Raw genomic sequence first — 18545 nt, forward strand, 5'->3', positions numbered from 1 at the left:
AGAGAAATTTGAAAAAGAAAAGCAGCCAATGTCCTTACTTACATCAGTAAGTAGTAACCGGGACCAACGGCTTAACGTGCCTTCCGAAGCACGGATCATCTTACTTTCGGACAATCAGGCGATCAGCCTGTAATGTCCTAACCAAACTAGGCATCACAAAGTGGTTTTTGGGATATGTCCCCATCGCGATTCGAACCCGGGGCCTCCGGATCATGAGCCCAACGCTCAACCACTGGACCACGGAGGCCTTCAATAATGTTCTATCTATATGTACTTATAAGTACCGATTAAGAGAACAAAATGCTTGTCAGTTCGTCAACAAAAACTCAAAACATCTGTACATTTTTAGCTGTTACAATATAAAATTTTATGAACGGTGTGTAAAGCTGTAGTCACCAAAGTCCTGTTCAAACAAGATTAGGTTAGTGACCAACTGACCACGGACAACCCAGTTGTAAAGTTGTTAAGCCCGTTTCGAAATTGCTTAGCCTTTAACTTGGCTAAAGGACTATTTGCAGTGAGCAATGACTACATACGGGCGGTGGTAGGAATATGGACGCCTATTGAAGTTTCCTATTCAACCGGGAGGAACATTCGTACGATAACCTGCTAAAGTCCAAATCAGTTTCTTGCAAATAATTAAATTAACTGGTTGCACTTGAAACCTGGTTACATGTCGTTTCTGTTTCTGACCAAAAACACCTACGCAAACATAAATTTTATATGAATGAATTTCACCACTGTTTACAAATAATTCGCTGGGCTCAGTGACTGAACTTTTGCTCTTTGATTGTACATAAAGAAGGTGTTAGTGACATCGTAACGTAAACTTTGAGTGATGATTAACGGCCTCTGTGGTCCAGTGTTTGAGCGTTGGGCTCACGATCCGGAGGTCCCGGGTTCGATTCCCGGTGGGGACATATCACAAAAATCACTTTGTGATCCCTAGTTTGGTTAGGACATTACAGGCTGATCACCTAATTGTCCAAAAGTAAGATGATCCGTGCTTCGGAAGGCACGTTAAGCCGTTGGTCCCAGTTACTACTTACTGATGTAAGTAAGTAGTCGTTACATGAGTCATGTCAGGGGCCTATGGCGGCTCAGTAATAACCCTGACACCAGGGTTGATGGGGTTGGTAATCCATCTCACAATCCACACGATAGAAGAAGTGATGATTCACACCATAATTCTGAATTGATATCAAGAAAATTTTTCCGTCGCAAAAGTATGGAACTGTAAAAAAAAAAATATTTTATTTATGCATTTTCCGGCAGGAAATTCCATCTGATATCAACTCAGAGTCAAAGTATAAAATTAAAAATCATTTAAAAAAACACAAAAATAATCATTAATTTTGCGACGGGAAATTCCACTTGATATTTAATTCAGAATCATGAGCTGAATCATCCCCTCAGTATTTGTTACGATGTCACTAACACCCTGTTTACACTCATGCTGTCATGCCTAATAGGGTGAGCAGAATGGCAAATAATCAGAAGAGAAGTTCCAGACTCTTCTGATATGAATTTCTAAAATGGATAATTGTGATATACAGGAAGTCAGGAACAGAACAAAAAAATAAAAGGACGTTTTTTGACCATTTGGGTATGTTCTTTAAAAAATAGTCCACTCGCGTACGAACCGGTGCATCAAGAGAAGTATGTCAGGATTTCACAGACTCTGCTTACCCTGGTGGGAAAATAGGCATGAGTTTATGTATTAAAAAGTCAAAGATCGACATCACCAGCTCTACCATGCAATTCTTTAAATACCGAACCTGAATTATCATTAGCGACTCTCTTTGCTTCTCAAAACCTCTTCACTTTTATCGAGAGTGAAGTGAACTCGAAATGAGCACAGGTATTTGTTACAAAACGCCTATTTAAATGTCATCCTTATTTTAAACTTAAATGTAATTCTTACTCCAAATTGATTTTCGTGAGTCGTGGTAGCCCAGTTTGTAGAACGCTTGCTTCTCACTTTGAGTTCGCAGATTCGAATCCAGCACAGGCTTAAACCAATGATTGTCGAATTTGTTTTAGAATTCATGTTTGGATCATAAATGATTATCACGTGCTCAGTAGTGAAGGAAAACATGGTCAGATAACCCACATAACCGAGAGATGCATTTTCGGGGGTATGTGACCTAACCTGTATTGGACTGGTTTTCCCTTCGCGGGTTGGAAGGTCAGACAGGCAGTCGCTTTTGTAAAAAAACCGGACCTGTCAAATCTTTAGTTTAGGTAAGCGGACCCTGTGTGAAACGGGATAATGCTAGGGAGATGACGATGAATCTTATTCCAAATTTAAATGTCATTCTTATTCCAAATTTGAATGTCAAACATTCTTATTTCCTTTTTCATGAATAAAACTAAATGTTAGGGATAATCTCGAGAATCAAACTGCGCTTCAAATCCGTGTTCTGATTTCACGGAATTGCATATAAAATGAGTGCAAAAATAAATAATAAGAATAAAGAAAATGTTGGCAAGAAAATGGGGAATTTTCTTATCAACTCTTGAACGTCAGACGAAACTATGACGCTATTTTCGTTAGCATAATACAGGGTTTTAGTGACACTGTACCGAAAACTGGGGGGGGGGATGAATCAGCTCATGATGCTAAGTTAATACCAAGTGGATTTTTCCATTGCAAAGGTATGGAATTGAAAATAATTTTCAATAATCATGAATTTAGACGGAAATTTCCACTTGATATTAACACTTTCAAGGACAGAACGTCTAATGACGTTCCGATTCCAAGGTCATATTATCTATTATGAACCATCAATGACCCATGGTCTCTGCCCGTGAAAGGGTTAACTCAGAATAATGAGCCGAATCATCCCCCTCAGTATTCGTTACGGTGTCACTAGCGCTCTGGATATATTTTCAGTCCGGTACAAAGCGAGAAGGAATATAGTGCGATTATTTTGGTTCTGGAGATAAGATTTTATAAACTTTTATACCAATTGTGAAGTGTCTGAATACAAAATTGACATTGTCATCACTTCTTTTCCGTGTGGTTTCTGGTTTGTGTTGAATGTAATGTACCTGTCTGTCTGTGTCTGTGGTTTCCGGAAGTAATAAATGTTTTTTATTTTCTTTCTTTCTTTTATTCCTTCTCATATAATTAACGGCTTGCGTGGTCTAGTGGTCTTATACTGGTTTAATTTGTCAAAAAAGTTAATAAAAGTGACATGGTTTCAAAGTGTACTTATATTAGTACTCGTGACCGTTCATCGTATATTAAGTCCATACTGAATATATGGAATGAATTCAGTTTCAAATTAAATCTGTGTTTCGGTACTGAGTGCTATCGGTCGACAATGAATATTGAAGTTTCGGCCAATTTCCATCGGCCGTTGGAATGATTACCCGGTTACCCGGTTTGGTTAGTGACTAGTGATGTGCCATGTCCGGTTAACCGGTTTTAAATTTGACAAGACATTCGGTAATGGACTTATTGTGTGCCTACGTAAATGTGTTCTGTGGTTGTATTAGATTTTAATGTTGGATGGAAGTTGTTTAACAATTTTTATTTTGATAACACAAACGTATTTTATTGTTTGTTTGTATACTCTTTATTGTTTTAAAATATAACGGAAATTTACATATAATTGGGATTTCTTCCAGCTAACCTTGGACAGCCTGAAAGAAACTCAGTGGGCCGGTGTTATCACGCAATAAATGAGTTGATATCTATTAATTACAAGTAAACAAAATTAGTTGTCATAATTATAAAATTTATGTTTTTGTAGGTGTTTTTGGTCTATTACAGAAACGACATGTAACCAGGAGATCATAAGTGCAACCAGTTGATTGCAACTTTGCAAGAAACCGATTGGACTTTTGCAGGTTATCGTACATCACTAAACCGGTTATAACCTAGGGTTGCACCACATTAATTCCGTAGGTATCGGTAACCGTTCGTAATTCGATTGTGAGGGATCCCGAATTACCGTTTGACTTCCCGCTCCCTTGAAACGCGGAGATTGGGCCTTTATGGGCTTTATGTAAAATATTGATTTCTAGTTTGAAAGGCTCCTTTACGCGAATATTCTTAGACCGAAAGAAAGTAACGTTTATTATATAGAAACACCAGAATAACAAATATAAAACAAAACCATAAGATTGTATGCTAGCTATGTTTCTGTCTGATCTCCAGGACACACGCCAGTATAGTAATGCAAAAATATTTGGAGATATTCAAATCTACAGACATAAACATAATAGGAATTATGCTTTATAGTAGGTATTTATCGAAGGCCAGAGTGTTAATCGTTCGCGACCGCTGTCAAAAGGATTAATGTGAGTGACACCATTATTTACGGACGCTATGCGGCTTAAATATTGCTATTATTTTGTGATTATGTAAAGACAGGCTTAGTTTTAGGCGTCATGAAATGAATAGAATAATGTAAAAACAAACAAACAGTATGTGCAAACATTATAGAAGGAAAAATTGAAGGGAAGAGAGGAAGGGGTAGACCTAGGAAAACATTTATGAAACAAGTAAAAGAGAAGGTGCAGTCGTGTCGTATCGGGAGGTGAAGGTTTTGGCGGGAAGAAGAGAAGAATGGCGATTACTCCACCGACAAGAGCGCAGCTCTTAAATAGAGAGAGATAGAATGTATACGTTGTATCTAATCTAATCTAGTTTACAAGGTCCCACCCCACTGCCGGCAGAGGCTTCCCTGGTCACGTTGAATAGTCTTTTTGGTATGTTTCCCTTAGTTTTTTGTAGCTAGGCTTGTTAACCGAAATGTACGCAGCCTTCCTTTTTCCATCTTTCGTGGAGCTTGCTCCGGCCAGTCCCTCCGGCAAGCGTCCACGTCTACCACGACGCCTATAGTCGTGTCACGCCGTCATGATGCACCCAATGCCTGGCAATCTACGTGAGTGAATATGAACATGTTATATACCTAGTATATATACGGTCACGAGCATTAATATGTGTACACTTTGGTACCAAATCACATTAACTTTTTTGACAAATTGAACTGTAAGTCTCACTAAATGTCAAATACATATGTTAGTGCGACAGAGTCCTAAAGTGGGTACATTATATTGCTCATGACTGTACATAGTTCATAGTACGGTATATAATTATATACCGGCTTCCGTGACCCAGTGGTTGAGCGTTGGGCTCACGATCCGGAGGTCCTGGGTTCGAATTTCGGTGGGGACTTATCACAAAAATCACTTTGTGATCCCTAGCTTGGTTAGGACGTTACAGGCTGATCACCTGATTGTCCGAAAGTAAGACGATCCGTGCTTCGGAAGGCACGTTAAACCGTTGGTCCCGGTTACTACTTACTGATGTAAGTACGTTGTCGGGTGCTTTCAAGGCCAGGATGAACAGGCACCTTCTGGGAGAGCTCGCTCTATCTTAGGCCTCGTCAATGCCTTCGGGCACGGCTGGGGCAAAGAGCAAACCCATCAAAGGTAAAAAGTAATAATATAGTTAGCCCGTGTAGAGTTAAAAATTTGGCTCTACATGAGATCTGATAACTTTTATATATTTTTTTTACAGAAAAATGTTTATATTGGGATTTATTATTACAATTAGTCACGTCAAAAAATATATGACTAAAAAGGTAACATTTTAACGATTCGACAAAATCAAAGACAGTAAAGAAAACCCTTTGCTCTGCAGATAAAAACGCGTTTTGTATATTGAATAAACTTTTAATAACTTCGTTAAGCAGACCAACTCTATGTAACTACTAAATCCGAATTAAAGGCAAACCTTCAATACACTTAAATTACGTCATAATAATAATTACAAAAAGCAACCCTGCTGATAGATGGCGTTGCCAAACAATTAACTCTCACCCAATACTCACTACATTTGCATTCGGATATAGAAGTCCGAATAGAACTGCATTGAAGCGATATTTTGCAGTTTTATTTGGAAAATGTTTTTGCAATCAGCAAAGCTATTATGGTCGGTTTTTATTGAGCAACCACTGTAAAATTGAGTTTGCAATTTCGATGCTATAACGTGTAGTAACTCTGAGCACTATCTTCTATTAAATTTAAATTCAAAATTTTTATTTCGGAAAGTAGTCCTTATCATGTTAGTAACAGAAATCTTAACCTAGTAAAAGTAACAGATTCGAAATACTACAACATAATAATAAGCTACATTAAGGATTATAGAAATGTTTATGTCGAATTTCTTGTGTACCTAAAACTATTGCAGCTTCTCACAACCTGTATAGCCGAGTAAAAGTAGCTGCAAGAAAAGCCTAAAGATGTTCTTAAAAAACAGAATATATTTTAATACAATTTCAGTGATTTAGCTGCTTAGAAAAGGTTCTCATGCCTTTTTATGTTCTGAATAATCATTACTCATTAACTATAGTATAAACCTAAATACCTACTGTTCGATAATTAGTATAAAGATCCTGGATCAATTAAGAAGAGGACTTGGTGTATGCTATGAATGTATTCCTACTATTCGGCCAAAAGTAAAGCTGGACTGAAGTCAATTCTTTTTACGCCTTATGAAAACTTCTGCTCCGCACTCTGCCTTCCGCCTCGCACGTTGGAAAATATACTTACAAACTATCGACAACTCCTCATAACAGTTCTTATAAACGAAGGAGATTGTATATCATTTATAAAAAGTATAAAATCCATATAAAAATGTCTGTGCATCGTTTACAATATGCATCATTACTTTATCAAATCCACTCACCTGCGTGATACTCCAGTAGCGATCCAGCGATATAAGACACAAATTCATAATGGACGCGGTACACAACAGCACATCCATTGCGGAATGTATCTCACACCACCAAAACCCGAAGATCCAGTACCCCATCAGCTCGTTAGCCAATGAGAACGGCATTATCACAAGTCCAAGAAAAAAATCCGACACAGCCAAAGACGCAATGAACCAATTCTGTATGTTCTTCAAAGCTTTCTCTGTCACTATTGCGATTATAACTAACATGTTGCCAACGACAACCATAATCATTAACACTGTCACAACCACTGATGCTATTATTATGTGAGCTGGTGAGTATCCGCTTGGATACCAAGTCTTCAGCACCACGGGGACCGTTTCGTTCGACGTCGAGTTTGCGTCGGAAACGTTTCCCATCTGCAGCGCGAGGAATTCCTCTTGGCTCATGTAGGTTGGGACTATAAAGGTCGAATTTAGTCCCAGAGTCGTATTCGTACCGTTGAAGTTGGCGCTCATCGTCGACCGAGCCACCAAAGCGGTCACATTTGTCACCATCTTGGTTTTAGCAATGACGCAACCGGTTTTTAAATTTAGAATTGAAACTAACTACTTTTTTTATAAAAAAATCGGAATTGAAAATATTTTATTTGGCCCCGTATTACGAATACGAAAACATTTGATCGCGGTTTAAATTATTGAAAAACATATTGCCTATAGGAACGGAATTATATTTTTCAATACAAATCTTTTAGATATTTTATTTTTTTAATTATCCTATTACTTTTTTACAGAAGACGCTTTTTACAGAGTTACGTTTTAATACCCGTTTTCCCGAACTATTCGCTGTAACTACAGAAAGCATCGCATTATTTGACTGAAGGTTACTTTTAACTATACAAAATCTACCGAATATTTAAATGACGAATTTTACACGAGAAATTTCAAAAATGTTATTTACAAAAAAAAATAAGCGTCAATATTAAATTATTTTTACGAACGCGTGCTATGAAGGCCTTACCTAATATTGCTCTTGGACGAAAATCGGTGAGAAACTAAAGTTATTATACCGAAAAGAAAAGCGCAAATAAATAAAACCGTATAACCTACGACCGGCGACACACAAAAAAGCTCTATACTAAGCGTTTTACCGTTACCGAATTATTTTATCGTATCGTTTAACCGGTGAAATGTCATCGCGAAGTTTTCCTCTTTCTTCTGTCCCAAAACCGGTGCGATTTGGCGAACATTTTCGGTTATTATTTTTTTATTTTTTCACGTCATTTTTTTCACATTTTTTTTTTATTTAGTTGTCATTGCGGAGGCAGTGCAAGCGTGACTGGTCGTTTTTAATGGCAGCCCATTAATTCTCTCTGATGTATTGTAATGAACCGTTGCGTGTCGGTGTCTAAATACGGTTATTTTCTTGATCGTCTCCTGACGTCTTGCTGTTCTGTAACAAGGAAAATGACACGTTAATCATCTGAACGGTTATTCATGAGACTATCGTGATAGGAGTTTAATAGTTTCTCATGTGACCTTGAATTCCGTGTATAACCTATAGATAGGTATTTATTTATAAGAAATATAAATACTCCATAGTCTAGTGGTTGCAGCGTAGGGCTCACGATCTGGAAGTCAAGGTTCGATTTCCGATTGTCGAAATCACTTTATGAGAATGTCCTCTGTTTGGCTAGGATATTGCTGGCTGAGTCACCTGTTTGTCCAAAAAAGTAATTGGTGTACCCTTTTAAAAAAAACGGAAATAGCAAGAAATATATAAATAGTAGATATATTTATTTCAAATAAAAGATACAAAAACAAAATAATATATAATGTGTCAAATAATAATAATAATAAAAAAGATATATAAATTAGTATTAAATGTTCCGCAATACAGAATACATATAAAACACACTTAAAATAAAAGGAATAGACTTAAAAAAACACAAGACTTTTATTATAATGAAAAAATGTTTTTAATTTATTTTAAAATATTATTTAAAAAAATACACGGGTACTCATTGCTTTTTTATTTTAACATTTAATATTGTAATGTATTCTTAAGTCAAGGTAAATACTGAATGAGCCTCAGTTGCCTGAGTTAAATAAATAAATCAATAATCACTTAAGTTCGAGATACATAACCCTTCTTTTTATTTCGCCGCAGTCAGCTGAAAAATAATTAAAATCTTCATCATAATATTCAGTTTATTGTCCGAAATATTTTTATGAGGGTGGTTACATTTTGAAATAATCCAAAAACCACCACAATTTATGGACCCTATTAAAAAGTATATACAGTATAAGTATACCAGTATTTCTACTACAGTAATTATTCCATAACCTTTCATGCTGATACTTTAACTTTTTACACGGTTTTAACAACAATTACAGTTTACAATCTATGAAGCAATTAAAAATGGCTCCATCTAATTAACACGTCGTATTTTACTTTGTTTTATTGCTTTTTAACTTCTGTGATGACTGGGAGCGAATAAAAAACAGGGAGTTTAAAAAGAGCACATCTTTTTTTTTTTTTGACGTGACTTATTGTAGATTTGCCGCAGATGGCATTAACTACTTGGCCGGACAAATGGGGAGCGCTGAAGGCTCTCACCCGGTACAAGAAAAGAGCACATCGACGCATACATACATACATAAACTCACGCCTATTTCCCACCGGGGTAAGCAGAGACTATAGAATTCCAATTGCTTCGATCCTGACACACACTCTCTCTCTCTGACACATCGACGCAATTCATCTAAAAAGCAATATTGCTATTTGACATTTGTTTACATTGCGCAATTACTTTTATACGCGTCGTTATAGGTCGCCTTACCGAGAAAACTAGTTAAACGCCTTTTTCAAAAATCGAATTCGAATGTATTTTTAGGGTTCCCTTAAAGATCACTTAGCTGTCCGTCCGTCTGTCGGTCTGTCTGTCAAAACCAGTTTCTCGGAAACGCGTATAGGTGGTTGTTAGTTGGCATTCAGGGTCTGATAATGACCAGATGGCAATTTGTGCGGAGCCCTCGGTGCGCGAATCACGACTCGCACTTGACTGACGTTTCTGTAAACAAAACCATGCAATAGACATACCAGTTTCAATATCAATATTATTTTTTTATTATTTATTAATTTTTTAATTATTTATTATTTATTTATTTACTTTTATTATTATTTGTTATTACTTACAGGTAAAAAAAAATATTTATTTATTTATTTATTTATTGTTCAGGTAATCAACAGCTTATATAGTATACATAGTAGTGATATAATATTTTAAGTAACAAGAAAGCCAATTATAGATTACCCCGGGTTACATATGAAACGTGTAGGTATCACTTAGTCTACAATTATACATAGAAAATCCTTCGATATATGTATATTATGATCGAAGTAGGAAACAAACAAAAATTAAGAAAATTATGCCTGGTGTTGGTCACCATTCCTCATGAACAATCGCATAAGCCATTACTACTACATGCACCCACAGAAAATAAATTTCAATATCAACTTGTGCCCATATTCACTAAGGAAGTAAGCAGAGTAATTCAGTCAGAAATGAATTATCAGGAGATATAGATTACCCCAAAATAGAACAAACAGAATAAATTTTAATAAATAGAAATAGAATAAATTTTCAACTGCAATGAAATTAATTACAAGAAACCGAGGGTTTGTTGAAGAAAATCACGTCAGAATAACGGCCTTCGTGGTCCAGTGGTTGAGCGTTGGGCTTACGATCTGAATCCCTGGGTTCGAATCCCGATGGGGACATGTCACAAAAATTACTTTGTGATCCCTAGTTTGGTTAGGACATTACAGGCTGATCACCGGATTGTTAGAAAGGAAGATGATCCGTGCTTCGCAAGGCACGTTAAGCCGTTGGTCCCGTTACTACTTAATGATGTAAGTATGTAGTCGTTACATGAGTCATGTCAGGGGCTTTTGGTGGCTCAATAGTAACCCTGACACCAGGATTGATGAGGTTGGTATTCCACCTCACAACTCACATGATAAGATGAAGATGACACACTGTTTTTTTTTTCTAAAACGCAGTTACGAGGCTTTCATACTTTTCGCTATAAGATGAGGATGTACCCAAGAGTGGGACGTATATAGGCCATCGTGACGACATAACATGATGGCCTATATACGTCCCATACTTGAGCACAAGCCTCCGCTCTTTAAATATAATAACATCTTAAAATAATTTAAAATAACTAATACACTTTTTTAAAGTTTCATAATCGATAAAATAAGCTAACAATGTAATTATTTCAATGACTCCATAGTGCTTAAGTACCTATTAATTGGGAAATAATAAAAATCAGAGGATAATTAAATTCTACTACAATAAAGCGAAAAATTCAAACAAATTAACAGACGAAGGAATCTTAAAAGAAAATCTACGCACGACGACTAAGCAAACGTCATTATATCAATCTTTAAAAGAAAAAGAAACATCTTACAAAGTTAAGAAAATGCTCAGTAATTACAATTAATCTCGACTCAGCAACACTTCTTCTTTCAAAGTCTTTCGTAATTTCTTTCTTTTCTTTCGTCGAATTTACAAAGTTGCCATCATTAGTGCGTTCGTCGTATCGAATATGCAATTAGTGAAGTTGTAAAATCGAAAAGTTTCAATCGTGTTCGATTATTTAAATTTAAATCGAATTATTTGAATTTAGAACGTTACGTTCGGATTGTCTTTTATTATTCGTTTGAATAATTTTGGCAACTAACAAAAGAATATCTAAAACGAGCAAAGCGAAGCGCAAGGGATGGGCACTACCTACCTTATCTCGAAATGTTTCGTCAATTTTTTAAACCTTCTTAGGTGACTCTAGTTTGGACTATACCAGATAAACCAAATTCTCAGGATATACATATCGGAATGACAACGGCTAAGCCCCATATTTCACCTAACATATTGCAGAGTTTTTAAACTTAGGGTGTATAGAATTAGAAGCTTGGCTCTCAAGTCAAGTGAAAAGCCTATTTATTTATGATTTGTGTGGTAAAAAAAGAAATAAATATTAACTGATTATTATAAAAACATAATTTCGTAAGTAGTACTACCTACCTAAGTAAATAATGTCGGTATTGTTATTGGCAGCCCTCAGACGCCACACACACAGTTGCGCGTGTTGATAATGTCAATGTGTAGTGTCTGTGTAAAACGAGGTTGTTTGTATGAAGTGTCTTACGATGTAAGTCACGCGTTCTACGAACAGGGCTACGTAGATTTTAATCGAACTCTACCGATAGGGAATATAAAGCAAAAGATCGATTTGTGATAACATAATGTAAACATTACGTCAACATGAAAGTTTTCTTTGTAGTTTGTATGGAAATACTGTCCTTGTGACGTCATCAATAAAAGCGGTCAAACGTCGTACTCATTGTTATTAAATTCACAAATAAAATTCTAAAATAAGTGAAAAGTAAAATGAGATTGATTTTTGATTATCTAAGACTGGCTTCTGTTTCAGAGATCAACATTTTATAATTTATCTTTGACCCAGTCAAATACCCTATTTTGCGTACAATAGGCTACTTGACAATCTAGTCAAATGAGATATTTCTTACGAAACGTCAAAACGAAAGTTTTGTTTGGAGTTTCTATGCAAGTACTGTCCTGTGACGTCATCAATGAAAGCTGTCAAACTTCGTACTGTTTGTTACTTAATTCATAAATAAAATTCGAAAATATGTCGACAAGTAAGATGAGATTGTTTTTTGTTCATCTCAGACTGATTTCTGTTTCTAGATTAGCTTTTTATAATTTATGTTTTTGATCCAGTCAAATACCCAATTGGGTGGTGTACTAGGTTCAAGATAAATTATTAAATTCTGATTACTAAATAAAGACACATCTAAAAGTAACGAAAAACGTTTTCTTTTTTCAATTTTACTCATTTTTGAATTTTAAACAAGAAAAGCGTAATAATAAGTCCGACAATTTATCACGTTTTTCTATGACGTCACAATGTGCTTTTTCAAACAAATTCTATAGTAATTTCGTGTTTTGACGTTTAGTAAAAAGTAGCTGATTTGACTAGTTGGAAACTAGCCTATTGAATAGTTTCCTCGGTCAAAGATAAATTATGAAATTCTGATTACTAAACAAAGACAGATCTAAAGGTGACAAAAAAGTTTTCATTTTTTATATTTAACTTATTTCATCATCAACCATCAATTTAAAAGCCACGCTCTTGTCAGTGTAGCATAACTAACACTTACCTAAGTTACTTTACTTTTTATGAATTTTACTGCGTTCAAAAACGGGAATCGCTGATGTGGGACGAAAAGCCGCCAAACTCAAATGGAATTGGGCCGGACATGTTTGTCGCATGCACCCTGAGCGGTGGGCACGGATCGTCACGCATTGGGTGCCTCATGACGGGTACAGGCGTCGTGGCAGACCTCGAAAGAGATGGCGTGACGACTTGGACGCTTGCCGGAGGGACTGGCCGGAATACGCACAGGACCGCGAAAAATGGAAAGAGGAAGGGGAGGCCTTTGCCCAGCAGTGGGATCTTGTAGGCTAGATTAGATTAGAATAAAGAAAAATGTAATAATAAATGCGACATTTCGTTACGCTTTCCTATGACGTCATCATGAGGGCTTTTTCATTCGGATTCCAGAGTAATTTCGTGTTTTGACGTTTAGGAAAATGTAACTGATTTGACTAAATGGAAAATTTGATACTACGAGAATAATATAATTACAAAGTCAAGCCATAATACTTTAGTTCCATTAATAGTTCCGTTGTATAATAATAGTAGAATTACGTCTATTCTCAGTTTGACAGTCGATTCGACTATTGTACCAGTTTGTATAGCAAAGGGCAATTACGAGCTGGGGACGTTTTAGTTTATTGTTCGTTTATACGGACTTCCATTCGGATTCTCAATGTTTACTAATGGTAATAAATGTCAAAGTCAGTAGAGCCAAGATTAGTTTTTCCCGCCATTTAAAGATTGAACCGGCGGCGCGCGGCGTGCGTGTATAATGGGTGGAAGATGTAATTGTGCCTGGGTGTACAATATATGGATGGCGTCGTACAACTTTAACGTGATAATTCCCTATTTTCTCATTACTCGGGTACATCCCATCATCATCAAATTAAGAGCCACGCTCTTGTCAGTGCAGCATTTTCCATGCTACTTTTTTAGGGAAAAATAGGGCAGTGGTTTCCCTCTTGCCTTCCGTCCCGCAGTACTCTGTCTGACGCAAGTGGGATAGCGCCCAGAGTAGTCTATTACAAAGCCATACTAGGACTCCTGTCCTCCGCCTCTGAATAGTACTGACAGTTACTTCTGCTCTCTGTCAGGTTCCAGGTTACAGTCCCTGCGACTTGCCCCTTCCGTCTCTTCTCATCTTCGCCTCTGCAACCGTTGAGGTCTTCACCCTTATCTCTGGGCAAGGGTTCTACGTTTTACCCCGTAGGTTTGGGTCTGGTAGTCAGGTACATAATTATTCCAAAATACAATGTTATGGCAGAAGAATGTACAAATGTACTCGGTATTTGGCTCATATTGACAACCTGGTCAAATGAGATGCTTTTTACGAAACGGCAAAACCAAAGTTTTCTTTGTTTTACGGAAATACTGTCCTGTGACGTCATCAATAAAAGCGGCCAATTGTAGAATAGATCAAAAAAGGTCTTAAATAAATATGGTAATTCTCGTATTCGAACCCAAAATTTTGGTAGTTCGCGAAAATATATCACTAAAATATTAATTCAAATTCAAATTCAAAAATATCTTTATTCAGTAGGTAACATAGTTACATTTTGAATCGTCAATTTTTACATAACGAACGTCTCATCCGCTTAAAACTACTGGAGCTTCTCACAACCTAGCCGGGGAAAAGAAGGGCCCTAGACGTTCTTTAAAAAAATAAAAATAAACATAAAATATTGATATAATATTTATCGGTTTTAAAACAATATTCTTTTATCCGTTTTCCTGTAGTAGAACTTTTGTACGGAAATCGGATAATCTTAATTCGTAAATAAAATTCGATTAGTAAGTCGAAAAGTAAAATGAATTTCATTATATTACACTGGCTTATATTTCTAAATTAGCATTGTATAATTTATCTTCGATCAGACAAATACCTTTTTTAAACTTTACTGAACTACAAAATAGTTATTGTACAGTCATGAGCAATATAATGTACCCACTTTAAGACTCTGTCGCACTTACATATTTGACATTTAGTGAGACTTACAGTACAATTTGTCAAAAAAGTTAATGTGACATGGTACCAAAATGTATACATATTAATCCACGTGACCATACATAGGTAGGTATAATATAGGTATTAAAGTTACCGTATAAGGCTAGTTTATGTAATTAAGCTACTGGCAACCCCATCCGAACATCCATCATGAACAGTTGTAGTCGACAGTGTTGCTACACAACAAAAATACAGCGTTATTTTAACGATTCGCGTGTTCAATTTACTCTGTGAAACTAGGAGAGGAAAATACAATGACAAAACACTATAATAAAGTTTAAGTCTGTCCTATTATACGGGTTTTCTTCTCTCGTGTGGGTTGTGAGGTGGACTACGTATTTACAGTCATGAGCAATATAATGTACTCACTTTAGGACTCTGTCGCACTAACATATTTGACATTTAGTGAGACTTACAGTTCAATTTGTCAAAAAAGTTTATGTGACATGGTACCAAAGTGTATCATATTAGTACGTATGTTGGATAAAAACTATAAAAAGTAATATTATATGTGACGAATATTATTTCATTTTATAGACATATTCAATTTATCTAGTTCTAAATTTAAAAAATCTATTACTTAAGTCCTGGGGGGTTAAAAAGGCGACATCGAAGCAATTCATCTAAGAAAGCAATATTGCTATTTGACATTCGCGCATATAATAGTAAATGCGCAATGCAAACAAGTGTCATACATAAACAGCCTATATACGTCCCACTGCTGGGCACAGGCCTCCCCTCAATCAACCGGAGGGGGTATGGAGCATACTCTACCACGCTGCTCCACTGCGGGTTGGTGGAGGTGTTTTTACGGCTAATAGCTGGGACCAACGGCTTAACGTGCCCTCCGAAGCACGGAATCATCTTACTTTTTCGGACAATCAGGTGATTCAAGCCTGAAAAGTCCTTACCAAACAAAAACAAGTCTCACAAAGTGATTTCGACAATGTCCCCGTCGGGAATCGAACCGGGACCTCCAGATCGTGAGCCTAAGGCTCTAACCAAATAAATGTCAAATAACAATATTTCTTTTTTAGATGAATTGCTTCGATGTGGCCATTTTAACCCACCTGAGCTGATTTATTTTTTGTTTAATTTAAATAAGATATTTTTTTTCAACTCACTAGACAACATTGTAGGTAAATTAATATGTGGATAATGTGGTTGGTTGTACATATACTTATGTGAAAATATCCTACACCTATTGTTAACATGTCATATAATTATAATTGTTAATTATCCTATGAAAATAAATAAATAAATTAAATGACAAATTCACAACAGAACGGGCGACAAAATATATTTAATTTTCTATAATTTTTTAGCATGATAGCCCTGCTGAACCACCAGGCAACTTCACAGATACCAACGCGTTGTGTTTAAGCAACCACTGTGTCCTAGTGAGATATGGCCCTAACACTATAATCTACGATCCATCTCCCTTCAAATGGCGTGAGTAATAAATCGCTGTGAAGTTTGGAATATCAGATACTTCGCTCATTACATAGGCGGATATGAGGCGCCGCCGTTGACGCTCGATCAAACGAATGTCTACTTGGCTGTACGAATATTTGGATGTGGTATTTTTTTTATAGTTTTATAAGTGCTTATTATGTATGTTTGCTGCACTATCTCGCTGTATCATATAATATTAAATATTCAAAGGTTAAAATAAGGCGCACTGCTAAAAAGTGGAATTCTCTGCCGTCTTCTGTATTTCCGAATGCATATAACCCGGGTGCTTTCAAGGCCAGAGTGAACAGGCACCTTCTGGGCGAGCTCGCTCCATCTTAGGCCTCGTCAATTCGGACAAGTCTGGTTCCAAGCATAAACCCGTCAAAGTTAAAAAAGGCCACCTATTGTACTCTTTGTATGCTTCTTTTCCGCGGCTATGTATAGCTGCAGTAGTTTTAGGCGGACGACACGTTCGATATGTAAAAATTGACGATTCAAAGTGTAACTAAGTTACCTACTGAATAAAGATATTTTTGAATTTGAATACTTACTGTACATTGAAAAACTAACCAAACCCCAAAAATTACCGCATCTAGTAAAATCACTCCCTTCTCACATCATCGTAACATCGTTCGCTTCATCTCCACTCGATCTGAAAATTACTTTACACTGCAGAAATTGTCGCGATTGGAGAAAAAAAAAAAGAAAAAAAATCCGATTGTATTCAATGAGTTCTGTCTATTGTACTGAAGAATTCTCACGAACTGGAATATTTTATAACATTCAATGGGTTTAATGATAGAGTAAAGTTATAGAGTGCTTTTGTTCAAAGATAGTTTCAAGTATTGTTTTTTTTTCGTGGTTTTAAATTAGTATTGGCACACGCTGGACACTTCATACAAAACACCTGGTTTTACACAGATACTATATTGACATTATTATAGACGCGCACCTGTGTGTGTGACGTCTGACGCCCATACGATTGAAGACTAAAGTAAGACCGAGGGGCAGGGGGGAGGTGAACCTAGCTCAGCCGCTGGTGGGGAGCGGGGAGTTGCCGTTCTATACGTATTATTATTCCTTATTCTATGATATTGGTGAAGCTGTCTTCTGGACTGCCAGTATAACAAATAAACTTTAAAATTAGTCATAATGTAAATATATTTTTTTTTTCGAGGAGCTCGGTGGCGCAGCGGTTATCGCGCTCGGTCTGCGATTCTTGAAATTAAGCAACATTCGCAAAGTCCGGTCATAGGATGGGTGACCACAAAAAAAAAGCCGTTGGTCCCGGCTGCATTAGCAGTCGTTAATAACCACCAATCCGCACTGGGCCCGCGTGGTGGTTTAACGCCCGATCTCCCTATCCATCCATAGGGAAGGCCCGTGCCGCAGCAGTGGGGACGTTAATGGGCTGGTGATGAACTATTATTTTTTAACTCGTTGCACATACATACATAAACTCACGCATATTTCCCACCGGGGTTAGCAGAGACTGTGGAAATCCGTTTGCTTCGATTTCACTTCTCTTGCTTCCTCCACATTCATCAATCGTTTCATACACGCACGCTGGATCAGAGTAGATCGTACTAAACTCGTTGTACCTGCCTATTATTGCCATTGAATAAGGAATAATACTTAACCGAATCTTTATCGGACTTTGTGTACTACTCGTAACGATTACGATTCGTGACGATTACGATATATAAGAAATAAAGTTTGTACGTACAAAAAATATATAATTTAATACTAACATGAATCACCACAAAATCAAATCAGAATCTTTAATCTTCCCAAGCATCATTACAGTTAATTAACCGTAAAATCACGATAATTCAGAAAAGCTATTCCAAAAACCTTATTAATATATTTCAGGGAAGGTAAAAAATGAATTTGTTCACGGCTCATCCCTTTTGAGGGGTTAGTACTACGGAATATGTACCAATAAGGTTATATTAAGGCCAGCCGAATACTTCTCATTTTTAATATCGTTCGATAGAAGATGGTCGCTGAATGCCTAAGGCTGTGAACTTTTAAATAGCTGACGGGCGGTAGCGGAAGCGATTATCAAACTTTTCCTTCTTTTGTTGTTCACGTGGTTAACTCCATCACGCTGTTGATGTAGCATTCCCTTTCCTTGTC

The 18545-nt window shown here is 36.6% G+C and overlaps 2 protein-coding genes across 4 annotated transcripts in view; one reads left to right on the plus strand and one right to left on the minus strand.

Annotated features, from left to right (window-relative positions):
* The window catches only part of LOC126377107 (TGF-beta-activated kinase 1 and MAP3K7-binding protein 1-like), a 558148-nt gene that overhangs the window by 505685 nt on the left and 33918 nt on the right, over positions 1-18545 (plus strand). The gene's annotated exons all lie outside the window — the stretch shown is intronic.
* Positions 1-18545, minus strand: part of LOC126377061 (alpha-2Db adrenergic receptor) — a 595604-nt gene that overhangs the window by 427146 nt on the left and 149913 nt on the right. For all 3 annotated transcript variants that reach the window (XM_050024692.1, XM_050024693.1, XM_050024694.1), the window contains one exon: positions 6707-8147. In XM_050024692.1, the coding sequence (XP_049880649.1) occupies positions 6707-7252 (546 nt within the window). In that variant the 5' untranslated portion in view covers positions 7253-8147. The remainder of the gene's footprint in view (positions 1-6706; positions 8148-18545) is intronic.

This window comes from Pectinophora gossypiella, chromosome 22, assembly GCF_024362695.1.
Source record: "Pectinophora gossypiella chromosome 22, ilPecGoss1.1, whole genome shotgun sequence".
NCBI lineage: Eukaryota > Metazoa > Arthropoda > Insecta > Lepidoptera > Gelechiidae > Pectinophora > Pectinophora gossypiella.